Genomic DNA, 19937 nt, shown 5'->3' on the forward strand with positions numbered 1-19937 from the left:
GTGAAGAAGCATCCTCCGCGTTGGGAAGCTTGCAATACACGTGTCCGTCCAAAACACATGTGAAGAAGCATCCTCCATGTTGGGAAGCTTGCAGTACACGTGTCCGTCTGAAGCATGTGTGAAGGAGCACGCTCAGCCTTGGGAAGCTTGCAATGCACGTGTCCGTCCAAAGCATGTGTGAAGGAGCATCCTCCGCATTGGGAAGCTTTCAATACATGTGTCCGTCCGAAGCACGTGTGAAGGAGCATGCTCAGCCTTGGGAAACTTGCAATACATGTGTCGGTCTGAAGCACGTGTGAAGGAGCATCCTCAGTGTTGCAATACATGTGTCTATCCGAAGCACATGTGAGGGAGCATGCTCAGCCTTGGGAAGCTTGCAATACACGTGTCTGTCTGAAGCACGTGTGAAGGAGCACCCCCAGCGGTGCAATACACGTGTCTGTCCGAAGCACCTGTGAAGGAGCACCCTCAGCCTTGGGAAGCTTGCAATACACATGTCATTCCAAAGCCCCGCACCCTCAGCCTTGGAAAGGTTGCAGTACATGTGTCTGGCCGAAACACGTGTGAAGGAGCATTCTCCGTGTTGGTAAGCTTGCAATACCCGTGTCCATTCGAAGCACGTCTGAAGGAGGACCCTCCTCGTTGCAATAAACGTGTCCGTCCAAAGCCCGTGTCAAGGAGCACGCTCAGCCTTGGGAAGCTTGCAATACACGTGTCCCGCCGAAGCACGTGTGAAGGAGCATCCTCAGTGTTGCAATACCCGTGTCCCTCCAAAGCCGGTGTGAAGGAGCATGCTCAGCCTTGGAAAGGTTGCAATACACGTGTCCGGCCGAAACACGTGTGAAGGAGCATTCTCAGTGTTGGGAAGCTTGCAACACACGTGTCCGTCCGAAGCACGTGTGAAGGAGCATCCTCCGCGTTGCAAGACACGTGTCCGACCAAACCACGGGGGGGGTGGACGGGTGACCCAGGGGCAGATCTCTTGCTGCTCAGGCTGCCTCGGGGCCTCCATTGGACACGTGTCCGTCGTCAGCACGTGGGAACGGGATCCCGGGCGGTGCGTGGTGGTGGAGACGGGGGGGGGGCCGTTGCGTCGAAGGTCCCGGGCCGGGCCGGGCCGGGGCGGGGCGGAGGGCGCGGCGGTGCCTCCTCCGCCCTGCAGGGGGCGCCTCCCGGCGAGGATCCAGCAGCGCCCGAGGCTTCCTGGCCGTGCAGCCGCCGCCGCCGCCGCCCCGCCCGGCCCCGGCGCCCCCTCCCCAGCCGCGCCGCCCCCCGCCCCAGCGCCGCCATGGCGGAGTGGGCCCCCGCCCAGGTGAGAGAGAGACCCCCCCCAGCCCACACTCACAACCCCCCCACACTCACACCACACACGCACGGGCCGGGGGGCGCCCAGCAGGCCCGGCAGCTGGATCGCAGGGTGGGTGGATGGGTGGGTGGGGGTCCCCGGAGCAGGATCGGGCCGGCTGGAGTGGGGAGGGGAGGGGGGGGCTTGGAGGAGGAGGGAGGGAGGAAGGCTGGGTGGGGGGGCTTGGAAGAGGGAGGGGGAAAGGCTGGGTGGGGGGGCTTGGAGGAGGGAGGGGGAAAGGCTGGGTGGGGGGCTTGGAGGAGGGAGGGGGGGGGCTTGGAGGAGGGAGGGGAAAGGCTGGGGGGGGCTTGGAGGAAGGGGGGGGCTTGGAGAGGGAGAGCAGAAAAACTGGGGGGGCGGAGGAGGGAGGGGAGGGCAAGCTTGGAGGGAGAGGGAAAGGCTGAGTGGGGCTTGGAGGAGGGAGGGGGACTTGGAGGAGGAGGGGGGAAAGGCTGGGGGGGGGCTTGGAGGAGGGAGGGGGACTTGGAGGAGGGAGGGGGAAAGGCTGAGTGGGGGGCTTGGAGGAGGGAGGGGGACTTGGAGGAGGGAGGGGGAAAGGCTGGGTGGGGGGCTTGGAGGAGGGAGGGGAGGGGGAGCTTGGAGGAGGGAGGAGGAAAGGCTGGGTGGGGGGCCTTGGAGGAGGGAGGGGAGGGGGAGCTTGGAGGAGGGAGAGAAAGGCTGAGGGGGGGGCTTGGAGGACGGAAGGGAGGGGGGCTTGGAGGAGGGAGGGGGAAAGACTGAGTGGGGGGGCTTGGAGGAGGAGGGGGAGGGGGGTTCTTGGAGGGAGGGGAAAAGGCTGGGTGGGTGGGGGGCTTCCTTAGCCCCCTCCCCCCTCCCCAGCGATGGAGATGGCGAGGATGGGAGGGGGGGGAGTTTTGGGGCCGGAGGGGGGGTGGGCTTCCCTCCTCCCCCTCCTTTTGCCCACACACAAACACCCCCCATCACATCCCTCCCCTTCCCTTGCTGCCCCACTCCATGTGCCCCCTCTGCACCCCCCCCCCCCGGATCCAGCCCCCTCCCTCACCTGCAGTGGAGCCGGGAGATGCCTGTCTCACTCCAGGAGATCCCTTGAGCCCCTCTAGCCCCCCCCCCCAAGGATTCAGTCTCCTGGTCCCCAGTGGAGCTGAGGGATCCCTGTCCCACTCCAGGGGATTCCCTTGTGCTGCTCTGCCCCCTCTGGGAGTCAATCCCACCCACCCCCGGCCCCGGTGTAGCTGGGAGATCCCTGTCCCATTCCAGGGGATCTTTTGTGCCCCTCTGCCCCCCCCCCCGGGATCCTGCCTCCTGGTCCCCAGGTGAGCCAGCAGATCCCTGTCCCACTCCAGGTGATCTCTTGTGCCCCTCTGCCTGCTGGGATCCAACCTCCTGGCCTCCAGGTGAGCCAGCAGATCCCTGTCCCACTCCAGGCAATCTCTTGTGCCCCTCCTGGCCTCCAGGTGAGCCAGCAGATCCCTATCCCACTCCAGGGGATCTCTTGTGCCCCTTCTGCCCCCCCCCAATAGCCAGTTCCCCTGTCTCCAGGGGAGCTGGGAGATCCCTGTCCCACTCTAGGGGATCTCTTGTGCCCCTCCAGCCTTCCCCACCCCCAGTGGAGCCAGTAGACCCATCTCCCCTATCTGCCCCACTTCAGGGGATCCCTCTGACTGCCACCCCCTCCGCCTCAATGGGTCCAGAAGATCCTCTTTACTTTGGGGGGGGGAGGATCCAGGGTTCGTTCTTCCCCTGACTCTCACACTCTGGGGTATCCCCTGACTGCCCCTCGCCCCCCAAGGAGATCTGCTATCTCCTCCCCCAGGATTGCCCTCTGGCCCAAGATCTCCCCTGTTCTCCAGTCCCAGGAGATTAAGCAGAATCACACACACACACACACACAAACACACACACACACACACACACACACACACACACACACTTCAGGAATCTGGTAGATCCCTTGACTGCCCCTGGCTCTTGGGGGAGTCTAGTAGATTCTCCCCTGCCTGCCCCGATCCCCAATTTCCGTGGCCCAAGGGATCCAGTAGATCCCCTTCCTCGCGATTCCCCCCACCCTGCCTAGAGGATTCCCTGTCCCATCCCAGAGATTGCATGACCTCCCCTGACTGGCCCTTCCCCCAAGGGATCTAGCAGGTCCCCTTCTTCATGATTGGTGATCCTCAGGTGATCGAGGGGTTCCCCATCTCCCCACGCCAAGTGATCCAGGAGATCCCCTGGACTGCCTCTCCACCAAGGGAGCCCCAGTGACTCCCTACAGTCATTGCCCAGGGATCCAGGAGGTTTCCCCCCCGTCCCAGGACTGTTCCCACTCCCGGGGATCCAGTAGATCCCTCTCCCGCCTCTTTTGAAACAGCAGCTCCCGCAGGGGCTGCTTGGAGCACCAGATGCTCCTGGCCAGCGACACCCCTGTGAGGCAGGCCCTCTTCCTTAGAGCAAACCTGGGTGCTGGGGGAGGGACTTGGCCAATCATGTGACCTCCCATCACAACAACCCTGCGGGGCAGGCCAGTCTCACAAGAAGACGCCCCCTTCCCCCTCCCCGTCTTTCAGTCAGCCTCTTCTCTAAGCTCAGGGGTCTTCCAATTTGGCCCTTTTATGACTGGTGGACTTCAACTCCCAGAATTCCTCAGTCGGCCATTTTGATGAAGCTGCAGGCTTGGATCCAGACCAGGCGTCTTCATACTTGGCCCTTTTATGACTGGTGGACTTCAACTCCCAGAATTCCTCAGTCGGCCATTTTGATGAAGCTGCAGGCTTGGATCCAGACCAAGGGGTCTTCCAACTTGGCCCTTTTATGATTGGTGAACTTCAACTCCCAGAATTCCTCCACTAGGATGCTTTAAGCCAGGGGTCTTCAAACTGGGCCCTTTTGTGACTTGGGGACTTCAACTCCCAGAATTCCTCAGCCAGTGTGCCAAGTTTGAAGACCCCTGTCTAAGCTGGCACTGTCTGGCCTCTGGGGACTCCATTTCCCAGCATTCCTAGAGAGCATTCTGTCCTGGACCGAGGAATTCTGGGAGTTGTAGTCCCCGACGATGCCAGTCCCCCTTTGGTCATCTGCAGAGCGGCTGCGTAAATATTCCCGATAAACAGATAGTCCTTGGCTTACGACGACAACTGAACCCGACATTTCGGTTGCTAAGCGATTTTCGCCTCGCTTTACGACCTAACTGGCAACGGTCGCTAAACAAATGGCTGTAAGTTGAGGACTAGCCGTGTAGTATCTGTGTAGTAAATTTAATTTTAGCCCTTTTTGTAAACTCGGAATGATACCGTAGAAATTTATACCAAGCCGAAAAAGCCATTTGAATTGTATAGGAGTGTATGTGTGTATGTTTTATTCCTGCTATTACATTTCTTAATGGCATGAATATTACCGCTTTTTAAAATATATGGCTCCCCCATTTAATGCAGGTTTCTAGTCCTCATGAAGCAGTGCGGAAATGAACTCAAGTTTGCGTCCGCTCCCTTTGGTTATGATCGTGTTCCAATCGGTCGGTCCGAGCAGGGTGGCCTCAATCGGGTGGGCTGAAATACAGAGAGTCCTCGACTTTTTGAGCCCAGAATAACCGTCGCTAAGTGAAACGGGGGTTAAGTGGGTTTTGCCCCCTTTTACAGCCTCTCTTGTCACAGTTGTGAAGTCCTTGACTTCACTTAGGACCACAAATTTCCCATCGGTAAGCCCGACCGTTGTTCGGTGAGTTTCGCCCCCGTTTTACGTCCGTTATTCCCATGTCGTTAAGTGAATCCCTGCAGTTCCTAATTTTAGGAAAACGCTTGCTAACTTTCCTAAGATGCTTGCTAAAGGGACTCTGCTTCCCTCTTGACCTTGCTGGTTGGAAGCTCGCGAAAGGGGGAACGACCTGGCCTTGCGTCCGTCATAAATTCGAGTCGGTGGCCAAGTGTCTCGTTTTGTGACCGTGCAGAGGCTGCAACGGTCGTACGGGTGAGAAAGGGTCCTTTTTGTGGCGCCGTTGTAACTTTGAGGCCACCGTGGTAAGCTTGAAGTTTCCTCGGTGAAGGCCGCTCGACAAGGGTTGACGTAGCTTCTCAATCTCCACTCTTGGTCTTCTCCAGCTCCAGGAATGGAACGTGGAGGCCCAACATCTGATGCCTCTCCAGCCCCCGCTGGTCCCCGAGCTGAGCCACATGCGAGAAGCGCAACTGCACACCGCCGAGGCCTCCCTCTGGAGCGTGGTGGCCACCGTCCAAGCCATGGAGAGGAAGATTGACCTGTTGGCCACCCGTCTGCTCAGCCTGGAAGGCCGATCAGGGACGGCCGAGAAGAAACTGTTGGATTGTGAGAAGACAGCTATGGAGTTCGGCAACCAACTGGAGAACAAGTGGGCCGTCCTGGGCACCCTCATTCAAGAATACGGCCTCCTGCAGAGAAGGCTGGAGAACATGGAGAACCTTCTGAAGAACCGCAACTTCTGGGTCCTGAGGCTGCCCCCGGGATCCAAGGGAGAGATCCCCAAGGTCAGGGGTCCTCAAGGTGGAAGGGGGATGGATCTTGTGTGGAACAAGGAAAGCTGGGAAAGGAAGAGGCTGGTTCCTCAGAAGGATGGGTGATGGTTCTCCTGAAGGAACCACAATAGGCTAGATCTGGTCTTCTCCACTGTGGTGGCTTCTAGATGTTGGGATGGGATCAGAACTTCCATAATTGTATCCCCAATGTGGGTAGGACAGCAGTCGTCCTCCTGACACATCTGGAGACTTAGGGAACCACAGTGGGCTAGATCTGGACTTATCTTCTCCACTGTGGTGGCTTCTGGATGTTGGGATGGGATCAGAACTTCCATAATTGTGTCCCCAACATGGGTAGGACAGCAATCGTCCTCCTGACACATCTGGAGACTTAGGGAACCACAATGGGCTAGATCTGGACTTATCCTCTCCACTCTGGTGGCTTCTAGATGTTGGGATGGGATCAGAACTTCCATAATTGTCCCCAACATGGGTAGGACAGCAATCGTCCTCCTGACACATCTGGAGACTTAGGGAACCACAATGGGCTAGATCTGGACTTATCCTCTCCACTGTGGTGGCTTCTAGATGTTGGGATGGGATCAGAACTTCCATAATTTTGTCCCCAACGTGGGTAGGACAGCAATCGTCCTCCCGACACATCTGGAGAGTTAGGGAACCACAATGGGCTAGATCTGGACTTATCCTCTCCACTGTGGTGGCTTCTAGATGTTGGGATGGGATCAGAACTTCCATAATTGTGTCCCCAATGTGGGTAGGACAGCAATCGTCCTCCCGACACATCTGGAGAGTTAGGGAACCACAATGGGCTAGATCTGGACTTATCCTCTCCACTGTGGTGGCTTCTAGATGTTGGGATGGGATCAGAACTTCCATAATTTTGTCCCCAACGTGGGTAGGACAGCAATCGTCCTCCCGACACATCTGGAGACTTAGGGAACCACAATGGGCTAGATCTGGACTTATCCTCTCCACTGTGGTGGCTTCTAGATGTTGGGATGGGATCAGAACTTCCATAATTGTGTCCCCAACGTGGGTAGGACAGCAATCGTCCTCCCGACACATCTGGAGACTTAGGGAACCACAATGGGCTAGATCTGGACTTATCCTCTCCACTGTGGTGGCTTCTAGATGTTGGGATGGGATCAGAACTTCCATAATTTTGTCCCCAACGTGGGTAGGACAGCAATCGTCCTCCCGACACATCTGGAGAGTTAGGGAACCACAATGGGCTAGATCTGGACTTATCCTCTCCACTGTGGTGGCTTCTAGATGTTGGGATGGGATCAGAACTTCCATAATTGTGTCCCCAACGTGGGTAGGACAGCAGTTGTCCTCCCGACACATCTGGAGACTTAGGAAATCAGGTCCTTCAACTTTTTGATGAGACCCAACCTGATTTGGTGGGCTCCAATGGGAAGACTCTTCTTTCTTGGGCCAACCTACCTCGCAAGCTTGTTGTTTTTGGCTTGTTGTGTTTTTAACATTGTTTTAATTTAATATTTCTAATCTTTAATATTTTCAAGACAAACTAGAAAAGGAGATTTTAAAAATGGGTTTTCTGTTTTTCTCTTTTATCAATCCTCACTGGGTTTGCAGTGAATTCACTTTCAGTATTTTTTTAGTAAGTCTTCTAAGTCTTTGATCTTAAAAAAGGGACTTAGAAAAATGAAAACGACAGGGAAGAAAAGAAAAGAAATAACATATTTTCCTACTTATCGATCGACACTGGATTTCTCTAATCAATTCACTTTTGGGTAAGAAAAGTAAGAAAACAAACTAATCTTAAAAAGAAAAGACACTTTAAAAAATTCAAATATAAACTAGGAAGGAAAATTAAAAAATATACCTTATATTTTCTACTGATCAATCATCACTACCAATGAATTCATTGTGGCTAGACTAGAAGAACTCCCAAGGCCCTTCCATATCTGCTATTCTATTCTATTCTAGTCTATTCTATTTTTATTCTATTCTTATTCTATTCTGTTCTGTATTTTATTATTCTCTTCTCTATATTCCATTCTATTTCTTATTCTATTCTATTCTGTATTTTATTATTCTCTATATTCCATTCTATTTCTTATTCTATTCTATTTCTTATTCTATTCTATTCTATTCTGTATTTTATTCTTTATATTCCATTCTATTTCTTATTCTATTCTATTCTATTCTGTATTCTATTCTATTCTGCATTCTATTCTGGTTTTATTCTAGTTCTGTTCTATTTCTTATCCTATTTTATTCTGGTTTCCATTCTATTCTATTCTATTTTCCATTGTATTGTATTTCTTATTCTATTGTATTCTATTGTATTGTATTGTATTCTATTTTCCATTCTATCTTATTTTCTGCTCTATTCTATTCCTTATTCTATTCTATTATATTTCTTATTCTATTGTATTCTATTCTATTTTCCATTCTATCTTATTTTCTGTTGTATTCTATTCTATTCTATTCCTTATTCTATTCTATTGTATTTCTTATTGTATTGTATTCTGTTCTATTCTATTCCATTCTATTTTCTATTCTATTTTATTTTCTGTTCTATTCTATTCTATTCTATTTCTTATTCTATTCTTTCCAAATTGTTAGTGATTTTTTTTAGTAAGAAAGCAATCTTTAATCCTGAAAAGAAAATAATTAAAACACAAACTAGGAAGGAACATTTTTAAAAAATATATTTTCCATTGATTAGTCATTACTGGATTATCAATTAATTCACTTTTAGTAATGTTTTAGGAACCAAACAATCTTTAAACTTAAAAAGAAACTTTAAAAAATTAAAATATAAACTAGGTAGGAAAACTGGGAAAAGTATCTTTTTTTTTTACTTATCAACCTCACTCGAGTCTCAATGAACTCACTTTTAGTAATTTTTGAGTGGCAAAACTCTTTAACCTTAAGAGAAAAAAAACTAATTTTAAAAAGAAAACACTTTAAAAAAATTAAAATACAGACTAGGAAGGGAAATTGAAAAATGTGTCTGATTTTTTTAACTTATCAATCATCACTGAAGTAATTTTTAGTGGCAAAACTAATCTTAAAAAGAAAAAAAATATTTTTTTTTTGGAAAAAGAAACTTAAAAAATTAAAATACAAACTAGGAAAGAAAGTTAAAAAAGGTATCTTTTATTTTTTTAACTTATCAATTGTCACCAGATTTGCAGTGAATTTAATTTTTTAGTGACAAAACACTCTTTAATCTTCAAAAGATTGAATTTAAAAAAGAAAAGAAACTTTACAAAAAAATTAAAATATAAACTAGGGAGGAAAGTTTAAAAACGTGTCATTTTTTTTAACTTCTCAACTACCACCGAAGTCACTTTCAGTCATTTTTAATGGCAGAAGACTAATCGTAAAAAGAAAAACTCATTTTAAAAAGAAAAGAAACTTTAAAAAAATATAAACTACGAAGGAAAACGTATCTTTTTTTTACTGATCAATCGTCGCTGGATTGAAATAAAGTTTTAGTCATTTTTTTAGTGGCAAAACACTCTTTACTCTTAAAAAGAAATATTTTTTTAAAAAAAGAAACTAAGTTAAAATACAAACTAAGAAAGAAAATTAAAAAATGTATCTCATTTTTTTAATTTATCAGTCACTGAATTTGCAATGAACTCACTATTAGTAATGTTTTAATGGCAAAACACTCTTTAGTCTTAAAAGGAGGAAAAAAACTTTGGTTTTAAAAAGAAAAGAAACTTAAAAAAATAAAATATAAAACTAGGAAGGAAAATTTTAAAAAATATATCTTATCTTTTATTACTTATCAATCATCGCTGGATTTGCAATGAAGTCACTTTTCGTCATTTTTAGTGGCAAAACACTCTTTAATCTTAAAAAGAGAGAAAAAAACATTTTAATTTTAAAAAAGAAATGAAAATACAAGCTAGGAAAGAAAAAAACCAAAATGTATTTTGGGGGGGGGGGTTTCTACTTATCAGTCATGATTGGATTTGCAATGAATTTCCCCTTTGAGTGATATTTATTTATTTATTTATTTATTTATTTATTTATTTTAGCAACAAAAACCCATCTTTAATCTTGAAAAAAAAGGGACTTAGAAAAATTAAAAATATTTTTTTTTTAAAAAAAATTAAAAAGTAAAAAATTTAAATTCATTTTAAAAAAAAACCCCAAACTACGGCTAGGAAGGCAATTCTCCGATAGTCTTAATTTTTCTTTAATTTTGTTTTGAAAAACCCCCCGAGGCGGTTTGCAATTCGCGGTTTCACTTCAGGCGGGAAGGGGTGACCGATTGAGGGTTTGGGTGCGAAAGCCGCCTTAACTTTTTTTTTTTTTTTGAAGCCACCAGTGCGAATCTGTGTTTTTTTTTGTTTGTTTGTTTTTTAAATTTGCAGATGCCGGTTACGTTTGTGGACATCGCGGTTTATTTCTCCGCCGAAGAGTGGAAGAATTTGGCCGACTGGCAAAAAGACCTGTACAACAATCTCGTGAAGGAAAACTACGAATCCTTGCTAACCCTCGGTATAACCAGGTTACCGGCCGCCGCTGGTTTCTTATCCCCCTTGTGGTAGTCCTCGATTTACAACATTTCATTTTAGTGACTGTTCAAAGTTAAAACAGCACTGAAAAAAAGAGATTTGTGATGCTTTTTCACACTTACGACCAGGGACATGGGATCAGGATTCAGACACTTGGCCCCTGACTCGTATTTATGACGGTCGCAGTGTCCCAGGGGGTCAGGCGACTTTTTGCAACCTTCCGACAAGCAAAGTCAATGGGGAAAAGCTGGATTCACTTAACGACCGTGTTCCTAACTTAACTGGGGCAGTGACTCACTTAACAACCGGGTCAAGAAAGGTCCTCGCTTAGCGGTGGGAAATTTGGGGTTCAGTTGTGGTCGTAAGTTGAGGACTGAACAACTGTGCCAAGAAAGGTCGTAAAAATAGGGCAAAACGCTCTTAACGACTATCTCACTTAGAAAAGAGAAATTTTGGGATCAGTTGTCGTAGGTCGAGGACTGAAGGATGGTGGGCAGAGAGATTGTAAAAGGGAGCAAAAGTTACCTCACAACTGTCTTGCTGAGCAACGGAAATGGGCTCAGTTCTGGTCTTAAGTCGAGGACTGAGCAACTGTGACCAGAGAGATTGTAAAAGGAAGCAAAACCTAACCTCACAACTGTCTCGCTTAGTGACGGAAATGGGCTCAGTTGTGGTCGTAAATCGAGGACTGAACAACTGACCAGAGAGATTGTAAAAGGGAGCAAAACTTAACCTCACAACTGTCTCGCTTAGTGACGGAAATGGGCTCAGTTGTGATCGTAAGTCGAGGACTGAACAACTGACCAGAGAGATTGTAAAAGGGAGCAAAATTTACCTCACAACTGTCTTGCTTAGCGATGGAAATATTGGGCTCAGTTGTGGTCGTAAGTCGAGGACTGAACAACTGGCCAGAGATTGTAAAAGGGAGCAAAATTTACCTCACAACTGTCTCGCTTAGCGATGGAAATGTGCTCAGTTGTGGTCATAAGTCGAGGACTGAACAACTGACCAGAGATTGTAAAAGGGAGCAAAATTTACCTCACAACTGTCTTGCTTAGTGACGGAAATGGGCTCAGTTGTAGTCATAAGTTGAGGATTGAACAACTGTGACCAGAGAGATTGTAAAAGGGAGCAAAATTTACCTCACAACTGTCTCGCTTAGTGACGGAAATGGCTCAGTTGTGCTCGTAAGTCGAGGACTGAGCAACTGTGACCAGAGAAATTGGAAAAGGGAGCAAAACTTTACGTCACAACTGTCTCGCTTAGTGACAGAAATGTTGGGCTCAGTTGTGGTCATAAGTCGAGCATTGCCTGTATTGCTGGTTTTTCGGGTCAAAACGCCGACCCTGCGAGGTGGGGAAGCCCAACTGGGGGGGGAGCAGAGACTCCTTTTCTGGCTGCCTTTTTTTTTTTTTAATTGCACCTCCATTTTCCAGGGGCCGACGTCAGCGTCTCCAAGGCCGAGATGCCCCCCAGGAGTGACCGAGGGGCGCCCCAACCCTGCGTCCCGGAGCCGAGTGCGAAAGAGCGCGAAGTGATCCCCGAGCCTTGCACAGGTGGGGGGCGGGGGAAGAGATGGGGGGGTCAGCCGGGTTTGGAAAGGCTGAATTGGGAGGTTCGGGTCACTCCCCCCTTTCCGGGGTGGAGGAGATGAGATCCTAAAGGTCGGGAAAAAGAACCCGGGTTAAGGGGGTTGTGGGAACGCAGCGGAGGGCGTTGCCTGCCTTCCTTCCTCTCCGGGTTCCTCCTCTTTGTCTTCCTCTGCTTTGATCTCTTTTCCTCCTTCTTGGCTTCGTCTCTCCTTTCTTGCTGATCTTTTCTTTCCTGCCTGCCTGGCTTCCCTGCCTCCTCCTTTCCTTTGTTTTTTTCCTGCCTTCTTTCCTTCCGTCCTTCTTTCTTCCCTCTCTTCCTGCCTCCCTCCCTCCTTTCTTGCTTTCCTTCCTCCTTCATTCTTTCATGTGTTACCCTTCATTCCTTCCTTCCTCTCTCTCCCTCCCCATCTCCCTTCTTTTCTTTTTTCTTCCCTCTTTCTTTCATGCCTTACCTTTCCTCCCTCCCTCCCTTCCTTCCTCTTCCACCATCTTCTTTCCTCCCTCCATCCCTCCTTCATTTTTTCATGCCTTATCTCTCCTTTCCTCCTCCCTCCATCCCTTTCCTCTTTCATTCTTTCTTGTCTTTCTTCCTTCTTTTCTTCCTGCCTGCCTCCCTCCCTCCCTCTTCCACTCTCCTTCTTTCCTGCCTCCCTCCTTCATTCTTTTATGCCCTATTCCTCCTCCTCCCTCCCTCCCTCCCTCCCTCCCTTTTCCACTGTCTCCTTCTTTTCTGCCTCCCTCCTTCATTCTTTCATGCCTTACCTCTCCTCCCTCCCTCGTTCTTCCTTGCTTTCCTCTTCCACCATCTCCTCCCTCCCTTCCTCGCTTCCTTCCCAGTCTTTCCTCCCTCTCATCCATCCATCCCCATTTTCCTTCTTCCCTTCTTTCCTTCCTTCTTTCCCAGTCTTTCCTCCCTCCTTCCCATCCATCCATCTGTCCATCCATCCATCCCCAATTTCCTCCCTCCCTCCCTCCCTCCCTCCCTCCCTTCCTTCCTTCCTTCCTTCCTTCCTTCCTTCCTTCCTTCCTTCCTTCCCTCCTTCCCAGATCACCATTCTGCACCCCTTTGCAGCCAACCACCGCACAAACCACGATTGCTTCACGCATCTTCCACCTCCAGGGTTCCCCTACCCACATTCAGCCTCGCCCTTCCCCAAAGGCACCCCCCCCACATGCACCAATTCTTGGCCCCCTCCCAACCTTTCTTCCCCCCCCCACAACGGGTGTGTGTGCATTTTGAACCTGTGGGTCAATGGGTGGGGGGGGGGTTAGGCTGCATTTCCAAGCTGCGTCCGCCTCCTGACCATCTCTCCCTCGAACCCAGGACCCTTGGCCTCCACGCCGGACATCCTGACCCGCATCAAGCAGGAGGGGTCGTACGGTGGCGGGGGTCCCTTCTCCGAGGACCGAGGCCTGGTGGCGGACCCGTGCGCAGGTGATGGGCGAGTGGGGGGGGGCTGACGTTTGGGGGCAAAAGGGGGGAGGGTCCCGGACTCGGACACTTCTGCCCAGGGCGGTCAAAAAAGGCAAGATGGCAGCCCCCAGGCAGAGCTTGGATAGTACCGATGGTTTTAATGTCGGATATTTTCAACTTAATGATATCCGGACTCTTTGAAAATACAGGGTGGGGAGAGAGAACAGCACGGAGATAATGAACCATGGCTTGTTTGTGTGGCTTATTCCATTGATGACCCAGCCTGGTTTGGTTTATAGGGACTTCAACTCCCAGAATCCTCCAGCCAGGCTGTTTTAAAATATATGGACTTCAACTCCCAGAATTCTCCAGCCAGCATATTTTAAAATATATGGACTTCAATTCCCAGAATTCCTTAGCGAAAATGCTTTAAAATATATGGACTTCAACTCCCAGAATTCCTTAGCGAAAATGCTTTAAAATATATGGACTTCCACTCCCAGAATTCCTTAGCGAAAATGCTTTAAAATATATGGACTTCCACTCCCAGAATTCCTTAGCCAACATGGTTTAAAAATATATGAACTTCAATTCCCAGAATCCCTCAGCCAGCCTGTTTTAAAATATATGCTTCAAATCCCAGAATTCCCCAGCCAGCATATTTTAAAATATATGGACTTCAATTCCCAGAATTCCTTAGCCAAAATGTTTTAAAATAAATGGACTTCAACTCCCAGAATTCCTTAGCGAAAATGCTTTAAAATATATGGACTTCAACTCCCAGAATTCCTTAGCGAAAATGCTTTAAAACATATGGACTTCAACTCCCAGAATTCCTTAGCCAACATGGTTTAAAAATATATGAACTTCAATTCCCAGAATCCCTCAGCCAGCCTGTTTTAAAATATATGCTTCAAATCCCAGAATTCCCCAGCCAGCATATTTTAAAATATATGGACTTCAATTCCCAGAATCCCTCAGCCAGCCTATTTTAAAATATATGGATTTGAAGTCCCAGAATTCCTCAGCCAGCCTGTTTTAAAATAGATGGACTTCAGTTCCCAGAATTCTCCAGCCAGTCTGTTTTAAAATATATGGACTTCAGTTCCCAGAATTCCTTAGCCAACATGGTTTAAAAATATATGAACTTCAATTCCCAGAATTCCTCAGCCAGCCTGTTTTAAAATATGTGGACTTCAACTCCCAGAATTCTCCAGCCGGCATATTTTAAAATATATGGACTTCAATTCCCAGAATTCCTTAGCCAAAATGCTTTAAAATATATGGACTTTAAGTCCCAGAATTCCTCAGCCAGTATACTGGCTAGGGAATTCTGGGAGTTGAAGTCCACCACTCTTCAAATTGCTAAGGCTGAAGGAGGCTCATTTTACACGTGCAAATTGAATACACAAGGCCAATTGCCTTGAGTGCAAATACGGCGTGATTCTGACACGCATGTCCTGCTTCGGTGGGCTTGGGACCGATGTGTTTGGGCTCTCTGTCCCTTTCTGCCTCTTTGGGGAAGGGGAGGAATCCCTGAAAAACATCCCGCAAATTGAGCACCCCCTTTCTTCTCCTGCAGGTGGCCAGGCGCTCATGTCCGCCCACGACTTTTTATCCTGGATTAAACAGGAGGAGGATCCGTGTGTCCGACCGCAGTGGCTCCCGTCGGAAAGAGAGACGCTTCCGGTGCAAGGCGGCCCAGGTTAGTCCTCGCCCGACTGACTCCCCCATCTCTTTTAGTGGAATGCGGTGGGTTGAAATAACACCTCGTCCTAGTTTTGCGACCACAAAGGCGCCCCCCGAAATCTCTCGCTAAGTGAGACTTTTGCCCTTTCTTACAAGTCGTAAGAGAGGGCACCGTTCTTGCCACCGTTCTTGCCACCGTTCTGAAACGATTCACTGCCGCTGTTCAGGTGGCTGTGAAGTGGCTCCAACACTGGAAATTTTTAAGAAGAGACTGGACAGCCATTTGTCTGAAATGGTATAGGTTTCCTGCCTGAGCAGGGGGTTGGACTAGATGACCTCCAAGGTCCCTTCCAACTTTATTATTATTATTATAACCAGGTTTTGCCTGGTTTACACCTGCCTAGGTGTAAAACTTTGCTTTTCTCCACCTTATATTTCATTTTGTTGGAGAGGGCCCCATTGTTCACGTTTGCCAAGATCCTTTTTGGATTCTGAGCTCGTCTTCTGGGGTATTGGCTACTCCTGCCATCTTAGCGTCATCTGCAAATTTGACAAGTTCCCCTTATGCTTCTATTCCTTTATATGCAGCTTTTATCGTGGTCTCAATTTTTATGACCGCTTCTTTAGCAACTGCTCAAAGTTCTGAAAAAAAAAAAGGCCACGCAACATCCTCCGGCCACAGGGACGCAATTTGGAGACATTGACGATCGGTCGCAACGATCGATCATGTCCCGATCAGAATTTTTGATTAAGTTTGCCGCAAAAAAACAAACAAACGCCCGTTTGGAAAATTATTCAGTCGGAATAACTCCCCGAGTTTGTAAAGTACCATGGATTCAATTTGAAAATAAGAGAAGGAAAAGATTGATACTCCGCCAGGATCAGCTTGAGGGAGAGAAAAATCTCCTTTTTCGCGTATGCACGTTCAAAGGGACAAGAAAGTGATGATTTGGTTCCGTTTGAATTCGTGAGCTAATTGGAGACTTCTGTTGGTGTGAGATACATAATTGAATGAAAGCTCTAATGTGGTTTTTGTGTTGTGGGTCCTGGTTTTAAAATGAAGAGGTTCTTCCCGCCCCCCCCCCAATTAATATATAATACTTGAGTATTGTTTAAAGTTAGTAAAATATTCAAACTAAAAAAAGGATTTTCTCCTTTTAGGGTTTAAAAAAGAAATTGAAATAATACAGAGGATTCTCTTAATATGAATTGTGGTAAAGATTAATGAGTTAACAGAGACTGGACAGCCATTTGTCCAAAATGGTATAGGGCAGGGGTAGGCAACCCAAAACAGTTAAAGAGCCACTTGCATCCGTTTCCCACCGGCAACAAAACACCGGGACCCACAAAACCCTTTTGATATCTAAAATGAAGATAACACTGCATATATCCTTTTTTTCCTTTATTATAGGTGTGTGTGTGTGTGTGTGTGTGTGTGTACGTACCATATATGATATTTGTTTTCTGAGGTTTTCGCGGGTGTTTGTATGTAGGTCTTTGGTTATTCGGGTTTTCTCCCACGTCATATTGGAAGTGTCTTGGCGACGTTTCGACGAAGTTTCATTCGTCATCTTCAGGCTGGTGTTTTCAGCTTCGTGCTTCTAGGAGCACGAAGCCGAAAACACCAGCTTGAAGATGATGAATGGGACTTCGTCGAAACGTCGCCAAGACACTTCCAGTTTGACGCGGGAGAAAACCCGAATAACGAAAGACCTACATATATTATATATAATATATATATATATATATATATATATATATATATATATATATATAATATATATATATATAGATATATATATATATCATAAAGGTAAAAAAGGATATATGCAGTGTTATCTTCATTTTAGATGTCAAAAGGGTGTCTCTCGTCTCTCTCCCTCCCTCTCTCTCTCTCTTTCTGCCCTTGGTCTGCCAGTCCTCTTCCCCCACTCTGTGTGTGTGTGTGTGTCTCTGTGTGCGTGCGTGTGTGTGTATGTGTGTGAGAGAGAGGCACTTGTGCTTCCCCCTCTCTTCTTTCTCTTTCCTCTCTCTCTTCCTCTCTCCCTCTTTCTCTCTTTCTCTTTCCTCTCCCTCTCTTTCTCTTTCCTTTCTCTCTCTTTCTGTCTCTCTCTTTCCTCTCCCTCTCTCTCTCTCTCTCCCTCCCTCTCTCTTTCTCCCCCCCTTTCTCTCCCTCTCTCCGATCTTCTGCTAACCTGGCAAGCTGGCTTCAAGCTGTTCTCCAACAGGCTGGCTCTCTCCTGCCCTTCCTGCTTCCTGCAGAGATGCAGCAAAGGGAGGAGCCCTGCCCAATAAGCTTGTCAGCTCGTGGAACAGGGTGATGCCACTCTTTTTTTTACACACAAACAGCGAGAGAGAGAGAGAGAGAGAGGCGCAAGTGCCTCTCTCTCTGTCTGTCTCTCTGCAAATGGCAGAAGAGGCTGGGAACCGCAGGAGAAGGCTCAAAGAGCCGCATGCGGGTCCAGAGCCACAGGTTGCCTACCTACGGTATAGGGTTTAAGAGTAAAACATAAAGTAAAGGAAAGTGGCTGCGTCTCCATACATGGTCAGAGCAAGAACATTCGATGTTAGCAGCGTTGACAGTGACTGCCGAGGTACCACTGTAAATGATTGTGGCTTTCTTTCGCTTTCCATTCCAGCTGGAGACGGGATGGTCATCAAAGCAGAACAGCCACGCCTGTGCCCCGAAGAGCCGGCGAGACCTCGGGAGATGCTCTTCCACGGAGAGTCACCTGCAGCAGCTGGTCTCGCCGTTCCTCCCACAGCGGAAGGCTATGATGCGCCTCGCGTGCCGCCCGCCAGCCCCAGCAAATGCCGAGTGGGTAAACCTCTGGAGTTAGACAACGAGCTGCAAAGCATCTTGGGCCCTCCTCAGGGTTCGGCCGAGCGTCCCCACGGCTGCAGCGAGTGCGGCAAGATGTTTGGGGTGAAAAAGAGCCTCAAGGTCCACCAGCGCAGCCATCACGGCCAAGCCCGGCTGTACGAATGCGCCGAGTGCCGCAAGAGTTTCAACTGCCACTCGGGTTTGGTACGGCATCAAATGACCCACCGGGGCGAGCGTCCCTACAAATGCGCCGAGTGCGGCAAATGTTACAGCCGCAAGGAACACCTGCAGAACCACCAGCGGCTGCACACGGGCGAGCGCCCCTTCCAGTGTCCCGTCTGCGGGAAACGCTTCATCCGGAAGCAGAATCTTCTCAAGCACCAGCGCATTCACACGGGTGAGCGCCCCTACCAGTGCGCCGAGTGTGGGCGCAGCTTCCGTTACAAAGAGTCGCTCAAGGACCACCTGAGGACTCACGGCGGCGAGGCCTCAGCCCAGCGGCTTTTGCCCGTCTTGGGGAGCGACGGTCTTCCCTAGCATTTTGCAGCGGCGGGGAAGAGCTCAGCCACTCGGCCCGTCCGTTGAAGCCTGCCAGTGTTCCCTCCGGACCCCCCAGTCTCACATCTGCAGTTCTGCCGAATCTGACAGAACAGCTGGATGCATAGCAGCTGGAAAAGATGGACTTGTTCTGCGCCAGAAGCTACACCGAGTACCATAAAACCGTTTCTGAAAAGGGACGCTGCGGTGTCCATGGGCAAGGTACGCCGAGCGCCCTGAAGCCGTTTCTGAAAAGGGACGCTGCGGTGTGCACGGGCGAGGTGCGCCGAGCGCCGTGAAGCCGCTTCTGAAAAGGGACGCTGCGGTGTGCACAGGGGAGGTACGCCGAGTGCCGTGAAGCCGCTTCTGAAAAAGGACGCTGCACGTCTAGCTGCTTGCAACCAACTAATCTGACTCCTTTTCAGCTGAGGATGCTAACGGTGCGAGAATCACACCTCCCAGTACAGAAAGGTCCCGACTATTTGGGGGAATTTAGAATATGGGGGGGGGCAGACACAGGAAGTCTGAAAAGATTTCCGACCCCCAATTTCCTCCTTCCCTCCCTCCCTCCCTCTGTACTGGCGCACCTGTGCGGTACGTGCACTTGTGCAGGATGTTTATTCCTTGTACGTAAGACACTAACGCCGAGCGGTCCCATTTTGCTGGATGCTCAACCTTCATTGTGCGTCCTTTGGGCTTCTGTTAGACACCGCCAGCCACAGAGTGATACCTTTTCCCATCGGTGTCTGGCGGAGTGACTCGCAACTTTCTAGCGGCAGAACCACGCTCCGGATGGATCGCGTGCTAAAAAAAAAAAAAGATGTTTTTCCAAATGTACGGACGGAACCCTTTAAGCAGAAAGCTTTCCGTTCTGTAGCTCGCACTCGTGGGACATCACATTCGAATCACCGGTTGTTTCCTTTCTCTTTCTTTTCCTCTTCGCTTCCTTTTATGGTTCACAGTTTTGTTGCGAGTGCGGGAAAAATCTTTCGGCCCTCCGAACGAAATTGTGCACATCTGACCTGTGGCAATCCTGTTCATTCGTTCTCCCCGGGGTCTCCCCCCTCTGCTGCTTTTAGGATTTTAAAACTCCCGTTATCTCACGTGGGCCGCCTCGTTGGGTTTTTTGGTTTTTTTTTTAATGAACAATATATTAAACACCCCCACACAGAGAGACATGTTCTTTTCAGGATGTAGTTTTGTATCAAAGGTGTGTTGCAAATACAGACCGCTTCCCAAAAAAAAAAAAAAGAATTGCTTGCATTTTTTATTTTTTTGTTCATTTACTTTGGAGATATTTACGGATCGAAGGCTGGCAAATCACGCAGTTAACATGTAGTCCTCGATTTACGACAGTTCATTTAGTGATCGTTCAAACTGACAACCGCCCTGAAAAAAAGTGACATGTTTTTCACACTCGTGACCCTTGTCGCGTCCCCGTGGTCACGCGATTCAAAATTCAGGTGCTCGGCAACCGACTCGTGCTTGTGACGGTTGCGGTGTCCCCCGGGGTCGTGCGATCCGCTTTTGCGACCTTCTAGCAAGCG

At 48.6% G+C, this 19937-nt stretch overlaps 1 protein-coding gene across 1 annotated transcript; it reads left to right on the top strand.

Annotated features, from left to right (window-relative positions):
• Positions 1-1265: 1265 nt before the first annotated feature.
• On the top strand, positions 1266-19641 carry LOC120319693 (zinc finger protein 282-like). The gene is made up of 7 exons (XM_039368794.1): positions 1266-1312; positions 5416-5817; positions 10191-10317; positions 11771-11890; positions 13251-13361; positions 14923-15045; positions 17669-19641. The coding sequence occupies exons 1-7, from the start codon at positions 1289-1291 to the stop codon at positions 18388-18390; spliced, it is 1629 nt and encodes a 542-aa protein (XP_039224728.1). The 5' UTR covers positions 1266-1288; the 3' UTR covers positions 18391-19641.
• Positions 19642-19937: the final 296 nt, after the last annotated feature.

Source organism: Crotalus tigris, unplaced genomic scaffold (genome assembly GCF_016545835.1).
Source record: "Crotalus tigris isolate CLP2741 ecotype Arizona unplaced genomic scaffold, ASM1654583v1 scf7180000020932.1150333, whole genome shotgun sequence".
NCBI lineage: Eukaryota > Metazoa > Chordata > Lepidosauria > Squamata > Viperidae > Crotalus > Crotalus tigris.